Genomic DNA, 27,122 nt, shown 5'->3' with positions numbered 1-27,122 from the left:
CAATTTTATCTTAGGTCACAAGGGAAAAGATACTTGATGCCTTATTTGTGTGCATTGCAAGCATATTTGACAGTCACAGCTCAAGGGAGCTCTGGACTGAAAAATCAGCCAGTACTGTGGGATAAGACTGAGATGTATTGGCAAAACTGTGTGTAGTGGGAACAGGGGCCCAGCACTGTGGTGGTGGGTATAATTTGCTACCGAATGAGAACAGTGGCATTTTACACACCCACTTTTGAACTCACTTTGCACTGGTATAAATGACTACATAAGGTGAAGGGCAGTGCAGAAACAAACTCCCAGACTAAAACAGCAGTATTGCAGAACCATCTTGAGATGCATTGGTTTGGCAGAGCTATGTGGTGAATCTGGGATTAGAAGGATATTGCAGATCAGGAGAAATTAACTGTATAAGGGAAGTTTCCAGCAACTGTTCAAACCAGAACTCCAGGCATATGCCTTACTTTCTTGAGCACTAAATTGACTCACAAATAAAATGAGGCACTAGGTTGTTTGCTTTGCAATAGTTTTATTCAATAATAGTCACACAATTGCATTTAATTGAGTCAAATACATTCCCACCCTGAGGGATTTTACTTGCAGGAAAGACTGAGCATCTCAGATACAGAAGTGTTTACTTTCTGATGCAAGTGAACAGTAAGGCCGAGTCAGATCTGTTACCATAGTGGCAGAGAGATGACAAATGCAGAATAGGGAGGATGCTTATTCTCTCTGATCTCTCTCTTTTGCATCTTAATGCTCTCAGGACTATAGCACATATTGCCTGGTGCAGCATATTTTTGACTTGTAGGAAATTTTACAGTAAAATTTACGACTGATATCCAAGGATCTCATAGCATTATCTCATAGTATCCTTACCTTATGGTTTTACATCTGGAAAAACTAAGGCACACAGAGCTTACTTACCCAAGGTCACTCACATGGCAAGTCAGTGCCAGAGCTACAAATGGAACCCCAAGAGTCCTGACTTCCAGCCCCACTCCGCTCTAACCGACTAGACCCCACTCCCTTCCTAGAACTGGGAAAGAACCAGCACATATGGCTCCCACTCTTGTGCCCTATCCATTGTCCCACAGTGCCACCCTCCCCCTGGACCTGAGGGACCCACTTCTCCCCTCAGGGCAGAGCTGGTGGGGAGGTGACGAGAGGGGAATCAGGGATGAGAACATACCCAACTCATTACACACACGCAGAGTCCACCACAGGTCTGTTCTATAACCTGCCCCACAGCCCCTAGCAACAACTGTTCCTTCCTCATTGGCCAGCGCTGGGGATTTTTTTGATTAGAGGACACCCATGACGCTACCAATCAGCAGGAGCCACGGGACCCTCTTCACTCCTTAGCGGTGGAAGGCGGACGATACCAAGTAGATACTGGGACCGTACCGTCTGAAGAAGTGGGCGGGGGGGGCAGCAGGGAGTTATGAATTTGAATCAGTCCAGCTGCATCCTGCAATGGGGGAGCAGGCTGTGTTCGAATTGTACCACTCGCTGCTCTAAATAAGGGAGGGTCTGAGGCGAGACCACTGGGCGTGACTGCAGGTAGTCCCCATAGAGGTGAATTGGGTGGGGTTACTAGGATGTGTGCGGATGGTACATCCCAAACGGAAGTGAGGTGTCGCCTAGCTTCAGGACTTCCGGCGGAGGGCGGGGGGAGGCGCAGCTGGTTGTGGTGGTGGGTGCAACAGCCCGAGGGGCTCCCGGATCTTGGTGAGTCCGGGCCGGGGAGACCGGGCGATGGACCGATTGGGGGGTGCAGCAGGTACAAGGGGCCTGGGGAGCAAAGGGGCCTGGGGAGGGGCTGGGAGCTGGGGAAGGAACAGTGGGAAGTGGGGTTGCTGGGGGAACGTAGGGGAGGAGCTGAACATAGGAGGAATGTAGAATCATAGAATATCAGGGTTGGAAGGGACCTCAGGAGGTCATCTAGTCCAACCCCTTGCTCAAAGCAGGACCAATCCCCAGACAGATTTTTGCCCCAGATCCCTAAATGGCCCCCTCAAGGATTGGACTCACAACCCTGGGTTTGGCAGGCCAATGCTCAAACCACTGAGCTATTTCCCCCCCCCAGGTCATCAAGTCCAGCCCCTGCCTTCGCTAGCAGGACCAAGTACTGATTTTGCCCCCAATCCCTACATGGCCCCCTCAAGGATTGAACTCACAACCCTAGGCTTAGTAGGCCAATGCTCAAACCACTGAGCTATCCCAGGGAGCGAGGGGGTTGCTGGAAGGTCTGGAGAAGGGAAGATTGAATTTGGGTGGGCTGGCTAGGTGGTATGTGAGAACGGATCCTGGGTACCTGAATAAGGTGCATTTTTGGGTGGAGTGGGCAATTTAGAGCCTGTGTAGTAGGAGGTATCTAAGAAGCTGGGAGGGAAGTACTGGGATTTAAGTAGTTGTTGGGGACCTGAGCTGTTCTTATTGGGGGAAGGGGAGGGCAAAGATGCTAGGAGGGGTAGTAGAGCTCACATGGATGGAGAGTGTCCTTTTATGGCTCCCTTGAAAGTTTCGGAGGTGGGGGGGATTCTTGTGTGTTTTGCTGTCACTCATATGGACTGGGGGAGAAGAGACCTTTAAGGAAATTGATACCCTCCCTTTCTTTCAATATTAAAAATGATGGGAGAGAACTTCTGAAGCAGCTCATGTAGACATTAACAATTCTTCCTTTTCCAAAGTATGTAACTTCTTCACTTTCCCGTCTCTCAAACTTCAATAAAGTTTAAAACCCAACTGGGAGGAGAAAATAATTTGAAGGCGAGGCAAGTATTAAAAAAATGGATGTATGGGTGAAAGGATTGGAGGTATGAGGGAAGTAATATGAATGCTGACTCTCCTATCTGCCAGCAATATTGAAGTGTGTCCCAAGCACTTTATACAATAAATCTTGCTTACGTGGAGGGGAAGGCTCAGTTCTACTCTCAGGTTTGAAAGGTTGTCAAGATTCCCTGGAAAAAGCCCAGTGGGGATAACATTGCCACACTCAAGGCTGATAAATAAGATTCATGCAGTCTACAAGCAAGCTCTTGTGTGCTCAGGATAGAAACTATAGATCCCACCTAATCACTCCTAGTACTTTCTGCAACAAAGGGGGCTTGTTGGAGAGTCTTTGATCATGATTCACCTGTCCAATCCCCTCATAACACACTGTGCCAGCTATGATTCTACCCCTTCATCTCCGCATTGACTGTGCTTTCAAAGATGCTCTGGGTCTGTCTGTCATATATGCTCCTTCTCGCACCCTCTTCATCTGTTCTATCTGTTTAGACTGAACTGTTTGGGGCAGGGTCTATCAACTACTCTGTACAGTGCCCTGCATAATGGAGCCCCATTCTTGGTTGACCTGTAGGCACTACTGTAATAAACAGGATTAATAATGTATAGTCAGTGAAGTGCTTCCAGAGCCTTTGGTGTGAAAGGCACTAATGAAACGTAAAATATATTTGTGAACTCTGTGTTATAAAAAATCCACTTATAGCACATAAGTATTTAAAGAACTAAATTGTTTTAATGCAGGGTAGACTAGCTGAAGCTGTTTAGTATGGGACATGGAAATGACATCCCTATAAGAATCTCCAAGTGGTACTCCCTGACACTTGAATGGATACAGGCTGTCAGCATTTCTGTTATAAGCTACTTGAAATTAAGGGGGTGCATGTAACTCCACTGTTAAAGTAACCTAAGTAGCTAGTCATGTGCAGGCTCAGAAACTGTCATCTAACATTTTAACCACAACTCTGCCATCTGCTTTTATATAGTTGAAATTATCTTAATCTAAACATGGAGATTATAATTCACAGGTTTAGGGGACAGACCAGTTCTGGTTGAAATTTAAGCAAAGAGAAAGATGTGGTCTCAAAAACTCATCTTATAAATAACTTCCCTAAAGGGGCAAGACATTGCTTCTTTGGCCATCTGGACAGCTAAGTAAAATTCCACCGCCCTACTTGTGATTTGTGAAATGTGTGACAGCCTTAGAGCACGGAACTGCTTTATGTTCACTCTTATGTGTCAGTGTTTTGCTTTGTTATAATGTGATGCTTTAATGTTCTAGCACAGGAATGCTGTTAATTGGACTTGAGTATTTAAACATTCAGAAAGCACGGGTGTCTCTCAGTCTGGTCTGGTAGCTGGAGGATTGTGAGATGGAATTCTGGGTTCTGTGCCTGGCTCTGGAGAGAGAATGCTCTTTAGTTGCTAGAGCAGAGACTTCTGGGAGGCGTGAGAGCTAATTCTCTTCCTTTGACTGCTACTGGCATATTTTATTATTTGTTATTGCATTACTGCCTCAAGGCCACATTGTGCTAGTTGCTTTTATACACAGAGTGAATACTTGCCCTGAAAAGTGTACAGTCTAACTTAAAAAAAGACAAAGGATGGGAGAGAAAAGGAAAGATTGTTGTTCCTGTTTTACAACTCAGGTACAGCATGATAGTGATGTGCCTTAGGTCAGTGGTTCTCAAAGCCGGTCAGCCGCTTGTTCAGGGAAAGCCCCTGGCGGGCCGGGCCGGTTTGTTTACCTGCCGCATCCACAGGTTCTGCCGATCGCGGCTCCCACTGGCAGCGGTTCACGCTCCAGGCCAATGGGGGCTGCGGGAAGTGGTGCGGGCCGAGGGATGTGCTGGCGGCCCTTCCTGCAGCCCCTATTGGCCTGGAGTGGCAAACCGTGGCCAGTGGGTGCCGCGGCCAGTACTGGGTTGCGGAATGTAAGGCACTGGGTCACGGTGGCTCCGGTCAGCACTGCCGAGCAGGTCATTAAAAATCCCATCAGCAGTGCTGCCCAGCTAAGGCAGGCTAGTCCCTACCTGTTCTGACACTGTGCTGCGCCCCGGAAGTGGCCAGCAGCAGGTCCAGCACATAGGCGGTTGGGGGGTCATGGGGCTTCGTGTGCTGCCCCTGCCCTGAGCACCAGCTCCGCACTCCCATTGGCTGGGAAGGTGGTGCCTGCGGGCGAGATCTGCACGGAGCCACTTGTGCACCTCCGCCTAGGAGCTGGAGTTGCTGCTGGCCGCTTCCAGGGCACAGCACGGTCTCCGGTGCCAGGACAGGCAGGAAGCCTGCCTTAGCACCCTTGCTGCGCCGCTGAACGGGAGCCACCCAAGGTAAGCCCATGCCCCAATCCCCTGCCCTGAGCCCCTCCCCCAACTCCTCATCCCTGACCCCACCCAAGAGCCTGCACCCCCACTCCAGAGCCCTGACTCTCTCCTGCACCCCAGCCCAGAGCCCCCTCCCACACTCTGAACCACTCATTTGCACCCCAACCCTCTGCCCTAGCCCTGAGTCCCTCCCACGCCCCAAACCCCTCCATTGAATCGGGAGAATCAACAATTTTCTTCAACTGGGTTGCCAGAAAAAAAGTTTGAAAACCGCTGATCTAGTCTGACCTTCTATATGACACAGGCCATAGAACTTCCCCAAAATAATTCCTAGAGCAGATCTTTCAGAAATATGTCCTATCTGGATTTAAAAATTGGCAGTCCACCACAACCCTTAGTAAATTGTTCCATGGATTAAATGTCTTCACTGTTAAATATGTGCACCTTATTTAGTCTGAATTTGTGTAGCTTCAGCTTCCAGCCATTGGATCATGTTAAGAATATAAGAACATAAGAATGGCCGAATCGGGTCAGACCAAAAGTCCATCTAGCCCAGTATCTGTCTACCGACAGTGGCCAATGCCAGGTGCCCCAGAGGGAGTGAACCTAACAGGCAATGATCAAGTGATCTCTCTCCTGCCATCCATCTCCATCCTCTGACAAACGGAGGCTAGGGACACCATTCCTTACCCATCCTGGCTAATAGCCATTAATAGACTTAACCACCATGAATTTATCCAATTCTCTTTTAAACGCTGTTATAGTCCTAGCCTTCACAGCCTCCTCAGGTAAGGAGTTCCACAAGTTGACTGTGCGCTGCATGAAGAAGAACTTCCTTTTATTTGTTTTAAACCTGCTGCCTATTTATTTCATTTGGTGGCCCCTAGTTTTTGTATTATGGGAATAAGTAAATAACTTTTCCTTATCCACTTTCTCCACATCACTGATGATTTTATATACCTCTATCATATCCCCCTTAGTCTCCTCTTGTTTACAATGTCACCTGAAAGCGAGAACAGGCTAACTGGGGGAGAGATACCTCAGTGGTTTGCACATTGGCCTGCTAAACCCAGGGTTGTGAGTTCAGTCTTTGAGGAGGCCATTTAGGGATCTGGGGCAAAATCAGTATTTGGTCCTGCTAGTGAAGGCAGGGGGCTGGACTCAATGACCTTTCAAGGTCCCTTCCTGTTCTATGAGATAGGTATATCTCCATATATTTATAAAAATACTATTTCTTTTGTTTATCATTTTTTACAGTGCAAATATTTGTAATACAAATAATATAAAGTGAGCACTGTACACTTTGTATCAGAGCTTGGAGCTGTGTTCCGGCTCTGCTCCAGCTAAAAACCTGCAGCTCCACTGCTCTGGAGCTGCTCTGAGCTCCGGCTCTGGGCTCCACTCCAAAGCCCTGCTTTGTATTGTGTTTTGTAATAGAAATCAATGTATTTGAAAATGTAGAAAAACATCCAAAATATTTAATAAATTTAAATTGGTATTCTATTGCTTGACAGTGCGATTAATCGTGATTAATTTTTTTGAGTAATTGCATGAGTTAACTGTGATTAATTGACAGCCCTAATACATACATTTAACTGTATTAAAACATGCATCGTCCAGATTGCTCTGTATCAGTGACCTCACCTATCCTCTTCATTAATTGCCACTCCCCCAAATTTTGTCAGCTGCAAACTTTCAGTGATGATTTAATGTTTTCCTCTAAGTCATTGATAAAAATGTTTAACAGCATAGGGCCAAGAACCAATCTCTTGGTTGACTTGTTCTTTGCTTCCAGTCATAAACTACTGCTCATTGGTGCCGTGTGGCTGTTTAAGAGCTTCCCTGTCCCACCCTAGAAGTGGCTGCATGGAATGGTTCTTTTGTTTGTAAAGTGCTTTGGTATCCTTTGATAACTATTTACATCCAGGTTAAAGGAAGTTTGCTGTGTGATCACGTAGTGTTTGGTAGGCATTTTGCAGTCAAATATCGGAAGACAAAGTCCATGGCCTGGTGGGAACTTACCAGTATGGGAGGCCAAGACCAAAGCAGATGGAGAGGTGGAATGTAATGAAAACTTTAAGCCAAGAAGCAGCAAACCAAATACAGCAATGATCCACTGACCCCTTATAATGCAAATTTGGTGGCTCTTTTGTTGCCTTAGATGATGTGAAGGCAGCTATGGCTTTATTCTATATCTCTTAAACCATATGCTCATGTCTGTCTTCCTTCTCCCAGGTCGTTGGGCTGGGGCGATGTTCCGAACGGCAGTCATGATGGCTGCCAGCCTGGCTCTGACATCGGTGGTAGTGGCTCATGCCTATTACCTGAAGCATCAGTTCTACCCAACGGTGGTGTATCTGACCAAATCGAGCCCCAGCATGGCAGTAAGTACGCACTCCATGGGCTGCCCAGGTTGTGGGGAGGAGGGCAGGTTGCTCTGATAATGGCTCAGCCTGTCAGCTATTGGTATTTAACTTGCACTGCTACAGTGGCCATCCAAAGCCACATGGAAGTGACCTGTCTTCAGGGGATTGGTAATGAGACCTAGTCTTTGAACTCCCAGTTTGGTAGTGACTGAAAGTCATTCCTGTTTGGTGCTGATCAGAGGAATGAGTTTCCACTTTGAGAATCCAAGTTGCAATTAACCCTGCACAGTTGGCACTAATTGTGTCCCCCTTACTGTCGATATCAGCAGAGGGAGTGTGAATTGAGTGTGACATGGAATTGAAGCTTTCCTCTTACAGGGAGGGCTCTGGTATGTTGGTGGGATGTGGTATAAGAACAGGAGCAGCAGTAATGCAAACTCCTGTCAACGCAGTCCTTTTAACCGGTGCTGTATTCCAGTTCCTGGAAACAATTTGTTATGCGGTGCCTCTACATTTACACGGGGAGCGGAGGACATAACATTTTCAAGAGAGCTGAAATCCAGGGTTATTTTGATATAGCGCAGAGCCAAATCCTGCACAGTCTTTGGCTGTCTCATTTCATCCTTGGGTTGATTAACTCTTGAGTTGGAGGTTCAGGAGTTGAGGTCCCAAATGAATCTTGCTAATCAGTCGAAATATTGGCTTCCTTTGGGTTTTCGTTTAATTGAATAGATGCAATATCAGTGAAAGGTGCTGGATTGACTGCTCTGGAGCCTCTCTCTCTCTTTATCCCAAGGATAGGTATAGCATTGCAGCAGTAGGGCAAGTATTCCATACTGATCATCAGTGGGCTTTAGCCCTGCCTGGAGGGAGTTCTGTCTCCATGGCCTAATGTGTATTTAACCACTCCACTCAGTCTTCCAGCAAGGATGCTAATAAGTGCAAACTGTGATGATGACTTCTGTGTGAGGTTGGTATCCATCTGCTAGGGAATGGACAGAGTCCTGTCCCTCTCCTCCCGCCCCAAATTTACTTCAGGGAGCACTGGACAGCATTCAGATGACTCATTTATCTTTATCAATGTAATTCAGTGGCTCTTTTTTCAGTTCACTTCTGCTTTCTATTCCCCCAGGGTATGTTGACCAAAACAAACACTTCCACGCTACAGCAGTTGCTGAGCCAGTAGTACTCGGAACAAACTACTGCTTTAGTGTGGGAAATATATATTAGTATGTGTGCATGTAACTGACTCCACAGCTGGCTTGCAAAATTCTAGCTAAATTTGGAAAGGCTCATTAATCTGTTTTCAGTTGGGCTTTTTTAACGTACATAGTAACATGCAGGTGCAAGTGGAGTAGAAATCTCACCAATTCCCCACAGTAACCAAAGTACCAATTCCCCACAGTAACCAAAGTACCTTCAAAATACAAATTCCAGGGTACACAGATCTCACACAGCCTGAAGGGCATTAGGATGTTGTGAAGGGGTTAACTGAAAACTAGCCGTATGTTTCCGTGGGGATAGGAAATAAGATGGGAAGGTGTTATGTGCCTTGAAAGTGGACAGAGGACAGTCTTAACTGGTTAAAGTAAATCCCTTGGGTGTTGTAAATCATAGACTTTTTAAGGATGGGAAGGTTGGATCTAGGCCAGAAGGGGTGCTGCAGGATTGTTCTCGCCAGCCTTTTCTTTTGGTCTGGTTTGGTTCATAAGCTGTAGTATGTGAGTGTTTCTTTTGGTTCAATCTCTCCCTTTCCCTTCCCTGCAGGTTCTCTACATTCAGGCTTTCGTTTTGGTTTTCCTCCTGGGCAAATTCATGGGCAAAGTGTTTTTTGGCCAGCTCCGAGCAGCAGAAATGGAGGTGAGTGAGGCCTCTGGCAGTTATGGTGGGTGACGACGGTACACAGTAGCAGAGGGTTGCTTGGAGAGCTGCATTGATTGTAAGTTAAATGGGATTTTGACGCTGAGCATAAAATCATATCTATCTTTGGTACTTGCATGACCCCCGTTACCAGAGTGTCTGTGCGTCTGTCTTGAATGTATTTATCCTCCCAACGTTCCTGTGAGGCAGGGCATTGCTGTTATCCCATTTTACAGAACTGTGGTACAGAGTTTGATACCCAAGTGCTCTGAGAGCCTCAGAGGGAAGGTGGTGGAGTGCAAAAGAAAATGCTTTCCCTTAGAAATTGGGACATAAAAGGATAAGTTCCTTCTCCTCCTCCCTTCAGTACTGAGAACTAAGACGAGCGGTATGTGGGGAACTGAGACAGTGCTGCTAACACTCTCTCTCTCTCAGCACCTACTTGAGCGATCATGGTATGCGGTCACGGAAACTTGCCTGGCCTTCACCGTCTTCAGAGATGACTTCAGTCCCCGCTTTGTGGCCCTCTTCACTCTCCTCCTGTTCCTCAAGTGCTTCCACTGGCTTGCTGAGGACCGGGTGGACTTTGTAAGTGTGACATGCCACTGAGCAGGATGCCAGACTGGGGTTGGCTGCCATCTGTCTGGGGAGTCAGTCAGTGATCTTGGTAACAAACAAGGATCTGTCTATCTAAGCTACTTCTGTGGCCTTCTGAGGGATGAAAACACTTGCCATTGTGCTTTGGTTGTCACAGCATAGTGTGTCCTGTGTGTAGGGAGCATGGGAAGCAGATCCTTTTGTGTCCTCTGCTTGTTCTAAATTCATTTTTCTCATTAGTGCTTATGCAGTTGTCCTTCGGCCCAGGCTGGTCAGGATTATCTCACTATTTTCTTGTTTTATAAGCTCCCTGAGATAGGGGCCATCTTTTTGTTCTGTGTTTATACAGTGCCTAGCATAGTGGAGGCCTGCTCCATGACTGGGGCACCTAAGGTTCTAGAGTAGTGTTTCTCAAATGCGGCCACCAGGGGATGTTCTTGCAGTCACAGCCTCTTGGGTGGTGATGGTGGGGGCAAAGCAGCAGCCCTTCCCCAGGGGCTGCCAGCAGTGGTTGGGCCCTGGCTGCCTCTGGAGGCAGAAAAGCTGGAGGAGCAGACAGACGGTGTGAGTTCCCCACCTTCCCAGGGGTGATGAAGTTGGGCTTCAGTCCTGGCATGGTGGGTGGCAGGCTCCATCCCCAGGCCCCATCCCCGGGGCTTTGGGCTCCATTCCTTGGCTATGAGGTGACAGGCTCTGGTCCCGAGCTCACCATCCCCAATCACCCCTGCTGCCTCCTCCAGTGCCCCATTGCTTCCATAACCACTTCCCCATCCAGGGTTTAATTTGTCCCTGGGCTTGCTGGGACTGAGTAAGTCTGCTATGAAATGTGATATTTGTATGTTTGTTAATATCACTTTTCACAGCAGAGGTACTAGCTAGCAAGTCTTTTTAAAAAAAAAAAAGCAAAAGAAACTATAAGAAAAAAGACAAGAACATACAAAGCACCTTATTTGTATTTCTATTCTGTTTAGGTCCAGTAAAGAATAGAGACAGCTGTACATTGTTTTTATTACTGAGTCTGCAAAAAAACCCTACATAAATAAATGACAATGATTTGGACATGTATATGTGCACATTTATTTGTTTTTCCTAAAGTTACATAGGTATTTTAGGAAAAATTGTCAGAACAGCCACCAGCAAGAGTTAGGTCACCAAAAAATGTGTTGTGAGAACCCCTGTTCTAGAGTAATACAAATAGCAAAAGCGCTGACTCCGCAGGAGCTAAAGTAGCTCAGTACCTCGAAGTGCTCAGCAAGACACTGTGATGCCAGCAGACAAGGAACCAGCAAGACACGATGATGCTTGTGGTGTAGAAACCAAGATGGATAGAAAATGAGATTGGCCGGTTGGTCCTACATCAGTAGCTCTTTACAGTTCCTGGGTATCTCATGCAGTCAGAATGCAGAGAATGGGGTTTTGGAAAATTGAGTGAAGAGTCCTAAAAGTTTGTTCATCTCTTCCCAGATGGAGAGGAGTCCAAACATCTCCTGGCTCTTTCATTTCCGCATAATCTGTAAGTGCCTTTATTTTACTCCCTTTGTCTATCCTCCCCTGTTCTTGTTTCTCTCCCCTCCTCCCCCCATTACAATGTACTTGCCATACTGGGTCAGAGCCCAGCACCGGATGTTTCAGAGCAAGGTGCAAGAAACACGGCAGTGTGGTAGATATGGGATAATCTACCTGCAAGGGGACTGCAGATCAGGACTGAGGGGCATCAGCCGAGCGCTGTGGGGCTCAGGGGGAAGCTCAGGGTTGGAGTAGCAGAAAGCTGTGGGTTGGGATTGAGGGGCATTGACAGAGCTGAGAGTCAGGAGTCCAGAAGTGGTATAACGGAGTGCAGCAAGTCAGGATTTAGAGGCAGTGGCAGAACTGTGTGTTGAGAGGGAGAAAGTCCAGGACTAGACTGGCAGGGAGTGCTATGGATCAGAATGGAGAGGCATAGAGAATGCAGGACTGGAGTAGCAGGGGATGCAGTGGCTCAGAATTGTGGGGCAGTGGCAGTGGTAAGAGAGGACCCAGGATTGGAATGTGGCGGCTGCAAGCCAGGATTGAGGGGCTTTGGCAGAGGATTATGGGTGTGGGAACGGATCAGCCCTGGAATAGCAGCGAGGGTGGTGGCCTGCCATTCTGAGTGAGGCGCATTGGCAAAACTGTGGGTGAGAAGCTTGCTAACCTCTGCCTGCACTGTTAATAATGAAAATGACTTTGTGAGTAAGTGTTACCCATGCAGAGGGAAGGATGTGGAGAAATCATTAAAGCAACATAGTTTAATGAAGGCATGACGTGGCTTGATACCTGACACATCTCCTAGGGGAGAACGGGGCGGGGGGAAGGGGGGGAAAGAGTTTCTTTACTCTGAACATTTCCTCTCCAGGACTCGATGAGCAGCAACAGCTGGCCAGGAAAGATAATTTCAGAAGATAATTTGCATGTGACAGGCTAAATACGCTAATGTAAAACCCCTTCTCATTTGTGCAGTTGACTGTGAGACTGTTCAGAGTTGATAACCTTGTCAAAACAGTATGTAATGTCTTCCAGAAGGCCTTTTATGGATTCGATTGCTTTGTTCAACTCTGGGTTGGAGCAGAGCAGCTGTTTAACAGCTCACAGCAACCTAATTGAGGACAGGACATCAAGGAGAACCCTGTAGCTAGCTAAAACGTCAGGAAGGAAGAATGAAACTATGCAGCACGCTGGGGTTAACACACCGACTCGTGCAAGAAAGTGCCATGGGAAACTGAAGCTGGGGTTTTCAGAGGATCTTAAAGGACCCATTGAGATGTGTTTGTGCCGTCTGATGGGGTCCAGATCTTGACTGGGGCTTTGTTGTAATGTAAATATCAATGTTTGACACCCCGCATGGCTTTCATCCCATGCAGTTTAGGGTTTGAAATGTTCTGTGTATGGGATGTAGCAGTTCATTACTTCCACGTGGCACTTGCCTAGTGCTTCCCAGTCCCCTGTGAGAAGAGCGTTAGTCCTATTTTACAGATGAGGAAACCGAGACATGAAGTGGCTTGCCCACCGTTAACACAATGAGTCAGTGGGAAAATTAAGGTTATAACCCAGGAATCCTGGTTACTAGATCATACTCCATTTCCAGGGTTGGAAATAGATTGTAGGAGTGCTGGCTCCTAGTCTTATGCTTAAGTCATCCCATTCTTTAGTTCTGTCAAGACTTCCCCATGTGTACCCCAAATCACAGCTCAATATTGTAATTCCAGTGTCTAACCTCTCTTCTTTCTGTGACCAGCTCTGATGCTCTTGTTGGGCGTCCTGGATTTCCTGTTTGTCAGCCATGCCTACCACAGCATCCTCACCCGGGGAGCCTCTGTCCAGCTGGTCTTTGGGTTTGAGGTATGAAATTTGTCTGCCTGTGTGGCAAGTAGGGAGGGAGGAATATTTGCCTAGCACTGCTATTTACTGCAAATCAAAACTCTGTGATGCATTGTAAGCCAGTGGGGCTGACTAACCAGCCAGTGCTTCAGAGTTCTCTTGGCACCATCTGGATTTTGGTCCCTTTCTTTTGTGGTTCTGTTTATTTCTCCAAAAACAGAAGTTATGCATATCAGCCAAGTCCTTTCCCCTGCCCTGGGATTTCTGATGGAGACCATTTGCTCCATGCAGGTCGGGTTCCCCAGGCCTTCTGCCTTCAAGTTAAAGTGAGTCTTTACTCCCTTCTGCTTAGGCGTTCCTCCAGCCTGCTTCCTGTAGGATTGCACTCCCAGGCCATCTGCCAGGGAGCTAAGGAGAGCCTCCCTACTCCTTTCTTCTCTCCCTAATCTCAGGCCTGGCTCAGAGACACCCGTTTCCTACCATGTGATTTGGTCCCTCACCTGGAGAGGTGGGCTGGCCTTGGCACAGGGTACAGATGAGTTCCAACTCCTTTAAAAGATTAGCTCATCCTGTGACATCTCTTTTATTTCTTTCCTGTACCCACAGTATGCCATCCTCATGACCATGGTGCTCACAATCTTCATAAAGTACATTCTGCATTCAGTTGACCTGCAGAGTGAGAATCCATGGGACAACAAGGCGGTCTACATGCTGTACACGGAGCTCTTCACAGGTACAGTCTCTCTCCCCAGCTCTGGATAACAGTCAGCTCCTTCCATAGCCCAGTGGGGACTTGTGTGTTCTCCCATCTGAACATCTAACAGCCATGGGAGCCTGAATTGTGGTGCTATATGGGGCCTTGTGCTAGAGCTCTTCATAGGAGCATGGTTGGGAGGGGTAGTTTGTAGATGGTCTCACCACTTCATTGATCAGTTGAACGGAAGAAAGTGGGATTGAAATGGAGCTAAGTAGGAGCTGTGTTTGTAAGAGAAGCCTGTGGCAATCCCAAATCATTTAATGTATCATTAAAACTAAGGGCAAATCTATGCTACAAAATTAAGTTGACCTAAGTTATGTTGATTAAGTTGACCACCGCAGTAATTGAATCGGTTTTATACATTCACACTATGCTTATTGTGTTGGCGGTGCGAGTACTCATCAGGAGTGCTTGCACCGATTGAACTGCCAGTGTGGGGCATTGTGGGGGGGTTTCTGAAAGGCAGCAACAGTTGATGTAAGGAACACAGTGTCTACATTGGCATTGCATTGACTTAATTACATCGACGTAGGTGCTACGCCTCTCGCAGAGGTGGAGTTATTAAGTCAGTGTAGTGGGCAAGTTACATTGGTGAGAGCTACATTTTAGAGTAGACGCTTATGGAGTTAGGTTGACGTAAGCTGCCTTATGTCGATCTAACTCTGTAGTCATGCATCTGACGAAGTGGGTATTCACTCATGAAAGCTCATGCTCCAATACGTCTGTTAGTCTATAAGGTGCCACAGGACTCTTTGCTGCTAACTCTATAGTGTAGACCAGGCCTAAAATGCTGATGGCTTGGTAAGATTGGACTCAAAATATAGATTGGGTGGATTTCTGGAGACCACTGTGGGTTGGTTTGTGCAGGCATTGTGGTCTGGTGGCTAGAGCAAGGAAGATGGGGAGTCAGGATCCCTGGGCTTTAACCCCAGCTCTGAGAGGGGAGTTAGAGCAGGGAGGAGCTGGAAGCCAAAACTCCAGAGTTCTATTCCCAGCTCTGTGAGGGGAGTGCAATTGAGTTACCAGAGCTTCCTGGGTTTTGTTCTTAGCTTGGTCATTGACTCACTGTGTGACATGGGAGAGCAAATTGCTTCTTTTCTGTGCCTCTTTCCCCACCTGTAAAATTGAGGCACTTCCCTGCCTCCCGGGGTTGGATGTGGGAGTTCGCTAGTGTTTAAGGGCAATGAGATCCTCCGAGTAGAGGCACACGAGAGAGAGAGAGAGCACTAATATCTCTCCTTCTTCCTCAGGCTTCATTAAAGTGCTGCTGTACATGGCCTTCATGACAATCATGATCAAAGTGCACACTTTCCCTCTCTTCGCCATCCGGCCCATGTACCTGGCAATGAGGTAAGATGTCGCTGGGGTATTGATTGAGCGTGTGTGTGTGTGTGTGTGTGTGTGTGTGTGTGTAACTCCAACAACTTGTGTGTCATTTCAGGCAGTTCAAGAGAGCTGTGACTGATGCCATCATGTCACGCCGCGCCATTCGCAACATGAACACTCTGTAAGTATCCACTTGGAGAGAAATTGCTTCTACAGAGTGAAATCTGTTACAGTAGGTCCTAAAGGCATTGGGCAAAGCACCGCACAGACTCCTCACCCCCTCAACTGAGATTGGGGTGGGGAGGACCACACTGGGCCAGGTGCTGCACAGACACCTAGGGAGATGGCACTTGTCCCAAAGAGTTTACATTCGAAATAGACAAAGGGTGGGAGCAGGAAAAGGCACAGAGAGGGGAAAGAACTTGCCCAAGGACAGTGACAGAGCTGGGAGTAGAATCCAGATTTCCTGACTCCCAGTCCTCTGGCCACAAGACCCCACAGCCATGTTTGCAATTAATCTCTCTGGCCCTTTAAGCTTCATTAATACAGAGGGTATCCGCATTAGAGCAGTCTGGCTTAAGACACTCAGTCCAGTGTACAGCTTGTTAGAGGCCTAGTAGATCACAGCTAATCTAGCGCAACCCCTCAGTCCTGTCCCATCCAGCTTGGAATGCCCTGGGCAAGACGACTTCCCTTGGGGGTGGGTGGACTGTCTCACATAGATCTCCCTGCTATCCAACCTAAATTTCCCTTTGCTTAATTATCTCCTGATATAGCCCCTGCTCCTTCATTGGCATCACTGCCCTTGTAGATCATCAGAGAACATATACGTTACTGCCTCTTAAAACTCTACTGGGGGGAGGGATAGCTCAGTGGTTTGAGCATTGGCCTGCTAAACCCAGGGTTCAATCCTTGAGGGGACCACTTAGGGATCTGGGGCAAAATCAGTACTTGGTCCTGCTAGTGAAGGCAGGGGGCTGGACTCAGTGACCTTTCAAGGTCCCTTCCAGTTTTAGGAGATAGGATATCTCCATTAATTTATTTATAATTTAATTTATTTATTATTATTTATATTTATAATTTAATTTACTGCCCCAGATATCCTGATGCCACTCCAGAAGAGCTTCAGGCCATGGATAATGTGTGCATTATCTGCCGGGAGGAGATGGTGATGGGTGCTAAACGCCTGCCATGCAACCACATATTCCACACCAGGTGAGGAAAGGCTAATACTTCTGCCCATGCAGCTGCTTGCAGATGGCTTTCTTTGTGGCGTGGAGTTAGCTGCCAACGGCATGAAAATCCAAGCCTTGTTCTTGTATAATTGAGAAGCCAGGGCATGGTAACTTCCTCCTTGCTGTAAGATGTATGGTGCCAGGGAAGAACCAAACAACTAAAAAGGGTTTGTAAAGGAATTCAGTCCCCTCAGCTGTAGATCACTGGTTCCAATCCATCTCTTCTCAACTGTGAGGCCTGGTCGTTGCTGTCTGGAGGCCTGTGAGTTGGTGGCTCCAAGTTCAGGCCCTAGTGAGCAGGTCCATGTAAAATACCATCCGAACTGGACTCTTTGGCTGTCTCTGTCGAGAAGCCATGGATTGAATGGGTCTACGCAGGCTGAAATCTCTTCTCTTCTCCACCTGCCCATGGCAAGAGTGAGAAACAATAACAGGGGAGGGCGTCTCCAGCTAATTGTCGGGACTGTGAGTAAATCCTATTGCCCTGAAAAAGTAACCTGTCTGATGAGCCAATCTTAACCAGGTGGCCTCTGCCCCCTCCACAGCTGCCTGCGTTCCTGGTTCCAGCGGCAGCAGACCTGCCCCACCTGCCGCATGGATGTCCTCCGTGCCTCCCTCCCCACTCAGTCTCAAACGCCACCTGAGCAACAGGAGCAAGCGCAGCAACAGCAGCCACCGCCGCACCATCCTCCACTGATTCCCCAGCCGCCTAACTGTGAGTACAGCTTCTCTGGACACCAAGCCAGCAGGGCTGAGCAGTTTCTCAGTAATCCTGATGCCATTCATCCCAGATGGGAATCACTGCAGCCACCTCCACGGTGAGGTGCAGCAGCTGTTGATACTGGGACTGCTTGCCCAGCACTGAAAAATTGAAGTGTATTACTATGTTGTACTACTGAATGTACCTTGTTTAGGCCAAACTCTGCCTTGAGTTATACACACAACCACATTACAATGCATTGGGCCGTATGGGAGTAACCAAAGACATTTGGCCCTTTAGCTTCTCTGTCATTAGAAGGAAAGTAAGAGCATTGTGTAATGGAGAGGAATTGTGTAATTCTTAGAGCAACAGACTGGGAATCAGGACTCCTGGATTATTCCCCTTCCAGAAACAGGAACAGATAGTCCTGTGCTGGAGCCGGATGTGGGGGTGCTGAGAATCAGGACTCGGCTCTGTCACTGTACATAAGTGTACCTCTGTAAAATGGATAGTACACTGACCTACCTCCCCTGAGGCCTTTTTAATGTCACAGTGCCTTGAGACCCTTGGCTGGAAGGTGCTGGAGAAATGTAGTGTCTGTCTGGCTTCTCTTCTCTATGGGTCACCCACTTCTCTCCTTCACTTCGCAGTCCCCCAAGGAATCCTGCCCCCGTTTCCTCCTGGGATGTTCCCTCTCTGGCCTCCCATAGGTCCATTTCCTCCAGTGCCTGGTGTCCAGCCACCCAACAATGCAGAGAATCCCTCTGCTGCTTCCAGTGTACCCTCCACTTCAGGCATTCAGACAACAGGTGAGAAGCCACAGTATCTAACCTTCTCCTTCATCCCATCACTGGGCCAGGTTTCCCTCTCGCTGCCCCACCAACATACTTCAACTATGACCTGCTTCTGGTTCTCCCCAGCCCATTTGGTTCTAGACCTGTAAGTTGAGACTGCCAGCAAGGAGTCCACTTATGCCAGTCGTGGGTTCTGTGGTTTGGACAGAGACTCACCAACAGACCACAGAGTTGCCACAAGATGAAAACAGCTTTGACACTATTGATCTGTGGTTAGTCCCTTAAAGGGGAAAAGACCCTATATCCCATTCCCTGACCTCCTGAGCCAGCCAATCTCCCCAGTCTGGGGCTGGATTGGAGCTGGTGCCCGAGTGGGGAATTCCCTGACCTGCTGAGCCAGCCAGTCCCTCAGATGTGGGACTAGATCTGAGCTAGCGCCCCTAGAGAGAAAAAGTTCTGTATTCCCTCCCACCACCTCCTGAGGTAGCTAGTCTCCACCCCTGGTCCAGGTTGGAACTGGCACCACCAGAGATGAAAGGCTTCATATCCCCTTACCTTCCTGACATTGTTTTATAGTATGGGATTAACTAACATTGACCCGAGAAAGATACCCAGGTGTTGTGTGTTGGAAGACATGCTGAAACCTCATTGGCTATGTGTAAAGCGGTGGATAGGCATAAATGTACCAGGACTATTTAACCAGGCTGCCATCTCTTCTTTGTCCTCTTCGCCTTCTGCAGCAAGTACCTCGAGACCTGGTGGTGATTCAGCATCTGGATCTGACACAGCCCCTGTGGGAGCAGTGCCTGGCTTTCCCTTCCCTCCCCCATGGATGGGAATGTCATTGCCACCTCTATTTGGTAAGCTAGGGTGACTTCTTCCATCCAGGGCTGGATGGGGGAAGGCTGATCCTCTATTGGGAGCATGGGGAGGGAGAAGAAAATACCAAACTTTGTCTCTAAGGGCCAAATTAGCAAATTTGCCAAGAGCATGATCATATCTTCTTCAGTAAATTGATAGATTTAATCAATAATTAAAACCTTGTCCATTGGAGAGGGAGTCAGGAAGCTTGCCTTGAGTCCTCTCTTACAGACCATCTGTTTTCCTTCTGAACAGGCTTCCCTCCCATGCCTGTGCCACCCGCCGGGTTTGCTGGGTTGACAGATGAAGAGCTCCGTGCCATGGAAGGCCATGACCGGCAGCATCTGGAAGCCAGGCTCCAGTGTCTGCAGAACATCCACACACTCCTAGATGCAGCCATGTTACAGATAAACCAGTATCTCACCGTTCTGGCGACCATTGGGTAACTATCCAGTACTGTGGCAGGGGGTGAGACCTTATACTCTATCAGACACATGGTGCAACCACTGATTTGACTATAATCCATCCAGCTCTGTATTGGATCCATCTAGCTTAGTGACAGCATATTGTAATGCCATGTGATTCCAAACTGCTGGCTCCCTATCCTCACAATGCTAAAAGTGGGTGGTCTTTATTGGTGATAACAGATGCCCAAAGCTTGTACCACCAATATGTGGGGCCTAGGAGAGAGAGTGCTGGACTGGGACTGAGGAGACCTGTATTCTACTCCCAACTCTGCCACTGGTCTTGAGTTTCCCCATCTGTAAAATGAGAATAATTATACTGACCACCTTTGTGAAGTTCTTTGAGATCCGCTGATGAAAAGTGCCATGTAAAATCTAGGGATTTACGTACAAACCTCAACCCATGACGTAGGTCAGTAACCAGCTGCGTGGTGCAAATGGGTGGCCTGAAGCAGAGCGGTGGAGAAGCTGTTGCCATAGATAGCTTCTCAGAGCGAGGGTGAGAACTCAGGAGTTTCGGTTCCTGGCAATACCTCCTTTTTATAGCACTGAATAGACACTTTAAGGCCTGCTTACTTGTATGGCAAATTAGCACTGAAGTGTGGAGACACCCTTATTCCTATCCTTGGGCCAGGAATAAGCCGGCACTGGAAGATGCAGTTGCGCTTGCACTCAGGCCAAGATTCTGCTCACCACCCTGTGAAAGGAAACATGGGCTAGGAAAGCAGAGTTTGGAAGCCAGAAGTATGTTCTTATGGCTAAGACACTGTACTGGGACTCTGATCAGGGTTCAAGTCCTGGCTCAGCTACAGACATCCTGTGTGAGTTGGGGCACTTCTCTCTCTTTGCCTTAGCTTTGCTATACATAAAGAGGAGGATGGTAATCCTTTGTCTCTCTCATCCATTTAGATTGTAAGCTGTTCTGGGCAGGAGCACTCTTTTTATTACACAAGATTCAAAAAGGGCTTGGATATGGATATCAAGAATATTGAGAATTGTCATGACAGCAAAAATTTTGGAAGGGACATTGGCTTAAGCAATGAAGTAGGAAGTTCAATGTGGGAGGGGCAGATTACCCTGTATCTGCCTACTGTGAGGTTCTTACACCTGATTCTGAAACACTTGGTCCTGGCCATTGTTGGAGACAAGATACTGGACTAGCTAGACCAAGGGTCTGATCCAGTCTGACAGTTATTTTGTAAAGTTCTTTTGTTAGGGCCCTGATCTCATCTGGGGCCTCTAGGTGATAGCATACTACAAAGAATTGATCATGGTCTGTTTATAGCTCTCCACCTTGTAACCCTCTTCTGGCTTCTCCTCTGGACAGGTCACCCCGTCCTACGCAGCTGCCAAGCTCCCTAAACACTTCGACCTCCTCTCAAGAGCCACCCACCAGAGAATCCACCACTTTCAATTCACCCAACAGTACCTCTTCCCCAGGGACCTCTCCAGCAGTGGAACCAGACTCAACAGGTCAAACAGGTAGACGAAAGTCCTCCTTGTTGTAGGACCTTGTAATGCGAAGCTTCACGGTGTCACTGTTCAGCCACGTGGTCTAGGAACAAGACCTAACCCATTCCCTAAGGAACCTTACAGAGAGGGCCAAATGTTGTAGTAACGGGCTTTAGCAGCTGATGGCACTTGGCTGCACCATGTTCATCCTAGGTGCAACACATCTACTGACTCCGCAGGGTACAGCTGCATCCAGGATAGGCAGCATCTGTCATGCTGGTGTGTGTCCCAGCTGAGGGTTTGCTGCTGAATGAGGCAGGCCAGGTGGCTGTCCCTTTAAATGCTAATGGCCACATTTGGCTGTCCTAAAGTAGTGGTTCTGAGTCCCTTAGGAGCGTGGGGAAACAAAGGAATCTGGTGGATGTCAACCTCTGATGATTTCCTCCCCCTGTGCTGTCTCAGATGATCCATCTGGATTGGTGGGTGCGGAGGGATACACAGAGCCAGCTGGGCACGAGGAAGAAGAGGAGCAGCCTTTACCGGGGGAGCCTGACACAGCTGAGCTTCGCAGGCGCCGGCTTCAGAAACTGGAATCCTCCTCTCCCCCTTCCCATTGACACCCCTCCCACCCCCCTGTCCTAAGTACCTTGTCTTGCCTGGGTTACCGTTTGACACTGACTTGTTCTTTTGAAAAGCAGCGTGTGCAGTGGTGGTTGGGGATGCGACAAGAGAAAGGAGACTCTGCCATCGCTCTGTTAGGATGTTCTAACCCTGCACCAAGTGCTGACTTGACATGAGAGTGCTAGGGCCGCTATGCTGGGGCTCAGAATTGACTCTTTAATCTGCCATGGTTTCTAATTTAAAAACAACAACAACAACAAAAACCCACTGCCCAGTCTGCAGCTGTCCTCTCTCTGATGTGCAGATTCAGTCATACCCACCTGTGCACTAACTGTTCTAATTCCAGAGCCTTCCCAGCAGCATTCCCTGAAAAGCAGGGTCCTTCTACAAAACATGATGCACAGGGCTGAGGTGGTCAGACCCCACGGACTTCCATGGTGTGCCACTTAACTGCAGTGGGCATATCTATTGTTTAGAAAGCTGCCCGTCCTCCCCCCATCTGCCTAACAGGAGTTGGGTGGCAACTTCTCAAAATAGTTCTCTCCTGCTTTAACCCGGTTCTTTCTACCTCTGTGGCATTCATGTGGCGGCTGGCCTCCATCCTCAAGCAATGCCTTCTGGGCTCATCCTACCAATGTTAATATCTAGCTGAAGGAAGTCCATAAGAAACATGCTCCCATCATGAAAGGGGGAAAGAGGTGTATTTCCATAACAGACTACCCATGGAAGGATACCTGTAAGTGAGCATAGTCTCAGCTTTATATGTAGGAGCAATGTATGTAGGTGACTCAATTCAAGGTGAGAGGAGTTCATGAAACACACTTGTCGTCCCTTACTAACACTCAGCCAGAACTCCCAAGACAGTTAAGCCTAAGGATGACAGGATCCAGACCCTAGGTATTGCTGGTAGTCATTGCTGATTTGGATTGGTTTGTGGTGGGGTAAAGTTACAACGTCAACCATCGCTTCTGCTTTATACCCTTCTTTTGAATTTATTTTTGTTGAGTGAGGAGCACTGACTGGAACAGTGGACTCTGTGGGACACTTGCAGCCCATGGGACCCTGTGGGAGAGTTGTGAGATTGCTTTAAAGTCAATTTTTAACTTTATTTCCTCTCTGAGTGCTCTAGTGCAGGTGGAGATCAACATTCTGCATCATCTGAGGAAGCCCAGTGGGGGCTCTCGCAATCTAGAATTTAACTTAGTGCAAATGGCTTCAGTATTGATCACAAATTGTGATGCTCAAAGAGTTTTATACAAATAGCATTGGGATGATCATCTTAGAAGGAGATAATCGTGCAGTTAAAACCCCTCCCCTGGGTTACACTGCTCAAATATTCATCCCAGCAAGAACAACATCTTCTGGATGTAGAATGGAATCTGTTAGACCTTTGAAACCAGAGTATTGATTTTCCTGTGTTTAGCAATGAATCTATGCTGATGGCACGGATAGCAAAGAATTTAGAAGTTAGTCAGATATAGTTAATATTCCCCCCTTCTCTGTGCCCCACAACCAGAGAAGCACTTGTCATGTTTCCCACACTGAAGGATTGGAGAAGTTGCAGTAGCCATGGCTACTCAATGACACTTCTGGCCTTTGATTCTCTCTAATGTTGCAGCTTTCACATGCTTTGTTCATCGTAGTGACACTTTAATTGCTAAGGAGTTAGGAGATGAAATGCCTCTCCACCTCCAGTCTTACTTGGAAGTGAATGGGCCAACCTCATCCTTTGTGAGTCTACTTAAGTCCATCCTTTTACACCTGGGATGAAAATGGCTTATTGGCCAGGTTCATGATGTTCTGTCTGTATGCGGGTCATGATCCTGTAGCCATCTTCTGTGAATTGTCCCCATGGACCTTGTACAGCTCCTGGCACCACCGTCAGGTTCTCTGAGAGCTGCTTTCAAGACACAAGAGTCACCTCTGCTCTTTTTCTTTTTCATAGCAGTGGCCTAACAACTTCAGAAGAGTTTTATTAAGGGTTGAATGGACTCTTGTTGATTGACAGTATTAGTGGTGGAACTCCTATAGGAAAATATCTTTACTTTGGATAAATAAGTAGAAACTTCCCATTAGCAATGAGACCCTGCTCATCCAGTCTGGTTTACTACCAAGATTCTGTAGGTCAATTAAAGGACATTAGGCTAATTGATATAAGAACATATGACTTTATGGGTTTGTTACTTGTAGCACCTTCACATATGTTAGATTTTTAGTAACTCCTCTGCAATCTGTCCAGCCTAGTTCTTTCCCCAGATCCTTGCTTGCACACTAATGCACCTTAAAAGACTAACACCATTCAAAACTTTTTGGATTGACGTAAGCAAGCAATTAAACCATGGTCATGGTTATGGACCATGAGTTTGTTCAATCTGCTAGTAATCAGCTGGAAAAGGTTCTTGGCTACCTTGGCCATTACGATAGGCTACTTCTGTCCCTTTTTGTGTAAGCCTATATAATTTTAAAAACAGGACCAATAGGTTAAGACAACAGGCAGGGATATTAAAGTCCTCAAACATTGTGTTTCAATAATGTAATTTGAGGACTAATCTGACTTGGAATTGTTTGACACGTCTCCTGAGTGTAAGTCATGACAGGGGGATCACTTAAGTGATTTAGGAGCACCAGTCCTATTGACTTTCAGTGGGACTGGTGGTCCTAAAGGTCCCTGAGTGATTTGAAAATCCCATCCAATAGAGTTTTATGTGAACTCACATACCTAATGCAAACATAATACAGCATACACACCCCTGTATCTAAAGGGATATCAACTTAATGGGGAAGTAAGCCATGGGCTGGATTTAGATAGGTGAAGTAATGAAGGATTAAGTAAGCATTTTTAGTATAAGGAAGATGCTCTGCAACAGGCAATAGATTACATTATAGAACTAGCATGGAATGAGTCCTAAAATTCCTCTCCTCCCCACCCAGAAAAACAAAAATTGTGTGTGTGGTGACCCTAAACCGTTGTTTGCTATTCAGTTTACTTTAATTCAGCAGTTGGTATAACCCTTCAGTGCTTCTCTTTAAGTGGCTTCTAATCATACACCTATCTCAGGGAAACAATTCAGAGACAGCACTTAAGGGTTGTAAATTGATTTAATAGTTGAGTTCCTTCTGAAGAAGAGCAAAAATAGTTAAAGATTTATATTTTTTAAACACATCTGTGTTTTTGTTGGACGCACATCAGGATTATAATGCTGGCTTGGATGGGAGTCCCAGCCACCAAGAACTAGAACTGAGCATCGAGGACGGGAGTGGGTGACTGTGACAAGGGATGGTGATATCTGGCAGACAGCTAGGGTTCTGGTGGGGAGAGGGTATCAAAAGGCAACCAGGCTGCATATCACTTTGTAGCAAGACAGTGGGCTAAACTTGCATTTGATGTAATAACTATGCATTCCCTCCCTTCTTTATATCCAAACCTTAAGAAAGAAAAACTTTGGTTTTAAGCAAGAACAACAACAAAAAGCATGAGTAAAATCCATACATAAATGCAGACTCATCTGTGAGTGTGGATCGAGAACCTCCTGTTTCTCTGGCCATGGAACATGAAGTAGTGAGAGACTGCATTTTTTTTTTCTTTTTTAACGGGGGCTGCATGCTTGGAACATGTGCATTTCCTTCAGTGAGCAGAGAGGCCTTTTCTTCATTCTGTAAAGAGACAATAAGATCAGTCAACTCAGAATGTGACATGTGGTCCTCATATATCCTCTGATTCCAAAATCCATGTAATGCTGAGGGTCCCCTCCCCTCCTCCATGCCCCCAAAATAACTTGTTTGGCTCCTTACCAGAAATAACTATGGTAATAAGAGGAACTCTGCAATAACAAGCCAGCCTGTATAAACATCTTTAATTCAGTGCTGGGTGTGCGGAAGAGGAGAAAACTTGGTCTCATACTTCCAGCAATTGGTTAAAAGTTTTTTTTTTAATTAAATATGCCATATGTCCTGTTTAAAATTGAATTGTTTGACTTTGAAGGTGGGAATAGTTTAGGGAAGCGTCCATATTCTGTTTTCAATTTCAATAAAATGACTAGCAGAGGATGTGCTAAACTGTGCCACACATTCCATGATATTCGCATCCTTTAGGAGTTTATTTACATACATAAATGAAGAGGAAAATACATAAATGGAGAGACCATTGGGAAATGTTCATGGCCTATATTCATCCCAATGGCTTCCTTTAACTTCTCTTTCATTGTTTTTTTGTGTTGCAGAGTTATGTGTTGGAGGTGAAGAGGGTTTGGATAATTATTTAATTTGTAAATATTGTGTAAATTTTTAATAGCTTAAATTGTATATACAGCAAAATAAAACTTCCTTTAAAGATGGTCTTGTAATGCTTTGATAGTTTTGGAGGGGAAGTGGTAGGCAGGCTTGCCTACAAGTGGTGTTACCAGCTCTCCCTCTAGTAAGTACACAATCCTATTAATCCATTGCCTCCCTAGGTGACTGAAGATGATTTAATACTGATAGCAGGCACAAAAGTGGGAGGATGCCTGATTTTCCTACATGGTTCTGCGCTTACTGCAGGGGAAATGAGGGAGGAGGCCAGCACCAAGTTTTGTAACTTCCTTGTTCTTCAGCTTACATTTCTGTAAAATGAGGATAATAGTTACCACCCGGCCAATGCCCTACAGCAGGGGTAGTCTATTTTTTGTCAAGGTCCACATTTCATGGTCAAAGGTATAGTCAAGGCCTCCAGAGAAAATAATAATATAAACCCAACAATAATAAATAAGATTTCAGGGTCTATTCAAAAGTGTTTGGTAGTCCCCAGTCCACCCATTGCCTACCCCTGCCCATGAGTAACATAAGGCTTAATGTTGCAAATGCAAAGTGTAACACTGGTAGGCTTAAGTGCCTCCGTTTATCTCCAGCTCACAAACACCTCCACTGGTGGCAGTGGGAGACTCGTAGCCTATGTCTATACCACCATGGTAAGTCGACCTACGCTACACAATTCCAGCTACGTGAATAACTTGACCTACCTTAGGTTGAGTTACCACAGGGTTGTTGGGGGTAGAGTACAGGGGTCGACTGCAGAGTGATCTGCTGTTGATCTAGCAGGTCTTCACTAGACTTGCTAAATTGACTGCCGGTGGATTGATCTCATAGCCTTGATCCCGATTGGAGGGTAGATATAGCCTTAGACACTTGGTGAAAGACAGGATGGAGTTCATCTTCTTTACTTCTTCAGACCTACAGGTGGAGACTTCACGCAGTGGCAAAGGAGTCCATCGGCCACCTGATTGATTGTCCCCTCTAGAACTTCTTTAGCCAGGCCTCTATAGTTCCCCTTTGTCTTCTAATCTTAAAACTTGAGCTGGTTGGCACGTGACCCTTTCTTCCTCCTCCTCCATGGTACAGACATGCCAGCTGAGAGGAACCCCTCCTCCTCAAGGCCTCTATTTAGCTAAAAAGCCTCTATGCCACTCTAGCTCCTCTTCCACCAGCTCTCTATGGTTCTGTTATATAGCACAGAACCCAGAAGGGGTTAGGGAGTCGCTCAGGTCCTCGTCCGCCAGGTCTCTATGTTCTCAGGGGGAGTCCAGAACTGGTGATGGGGCCGCTCTAGCCCGTTTCCCGCTACTCTCGCTGGTTTCCTGTACTACGCCTGCGGCCTACTCATCCCCATC

General features: G+C 46.9%; 1 protein-coding gene and 1 long non-coding RNA gene across 4 annotated transcripts; one reads left to right on the top strand and one right to left on the bottom strand.

Annotated features, from left to right (window-relative positions):
* Positions 1–1,367: 1,367 nt before the first annotated feature.
* Positions 1,368–21,476, top strand: SYVN1 (synoviolin 1). Of its 3 annotated transcripts, none has more exons than XM_039482695.1 (16): positions 1,368–1,388; positions 7,347–7,495; positions 9,245–9,337; positions 9,773–9,925; positions 11,399–11,447; positions 13,188–13,291; positions 13,877–14,003; positions 15,278–15,377; positions 15,469–15,534; positions 16,452–16,568; positions 17,134–17,303; positions 17,939–18,097; positions 18,823–18,942; positions 19,199–19,385; positions 20,735–20,889; positions 21,322–21,476. In XM_039482695.1, exons 2-16 carry the CDS (start codon positions 7,364–7,366, stop codon positions 21,474–21,476), a joined length of 1,887 nt encoding a protein of 628 aa, XP_039338629.1. In that variant the 5' UTR covers positions 1,368–1,388; positions 7,347–7,363. The 3 variants fall into 3 exon arrangements, with proteins under 3 accessions (XP_039338629.1, XP_039338628.1, XP_039338627.1); XM_039482694.1 differs by lacking the exon at positions 1,368–1,388 and adding an exon at positions 1,622–1,731; XM_039482693.1 differs by lacking the exon at positions 1,368–1,388 and adding an exon at positions 1,677–1,783.
* Positions 21,477–24,217: 2,741 nt separating this feature from the next.
* Positions 24,218–26,756, bottom strand: LOC120369422. The gene is made up of 2 exons (XR_005583155.1): positions 26,475–26,756; positions 24,218–25,134 (listed from the first exon to the last, which is right to left on the bottom strand). It is a non-coding gene; the product is annotated as an uncharacterized LOC120369422 (long non-coding RNA).
* Between the last annotated feature and the right edge of the window lie 366 nt (positions 26,757–27,122).

Source organism: Mauremys reevesii, linkage group 7, assembly GCF_016161935.1.
Source record: "Mauremys reevesii isolate NIE-2019 linkage group 7, ASM1616193v1, whole genome shotgun sequence".
In the NCBI taxonomy this organism is placed as follows: domain Eukaryota; kingdom Metazoa; phylum Chordata; order Testudines; family Geoemydidae; genus Mauremys; species Mauremys reevesii.
Note: the sequence above shows the minus strand (reverse complement) of the source record. Positions and strands in the feature narration are given on the sequence as shown.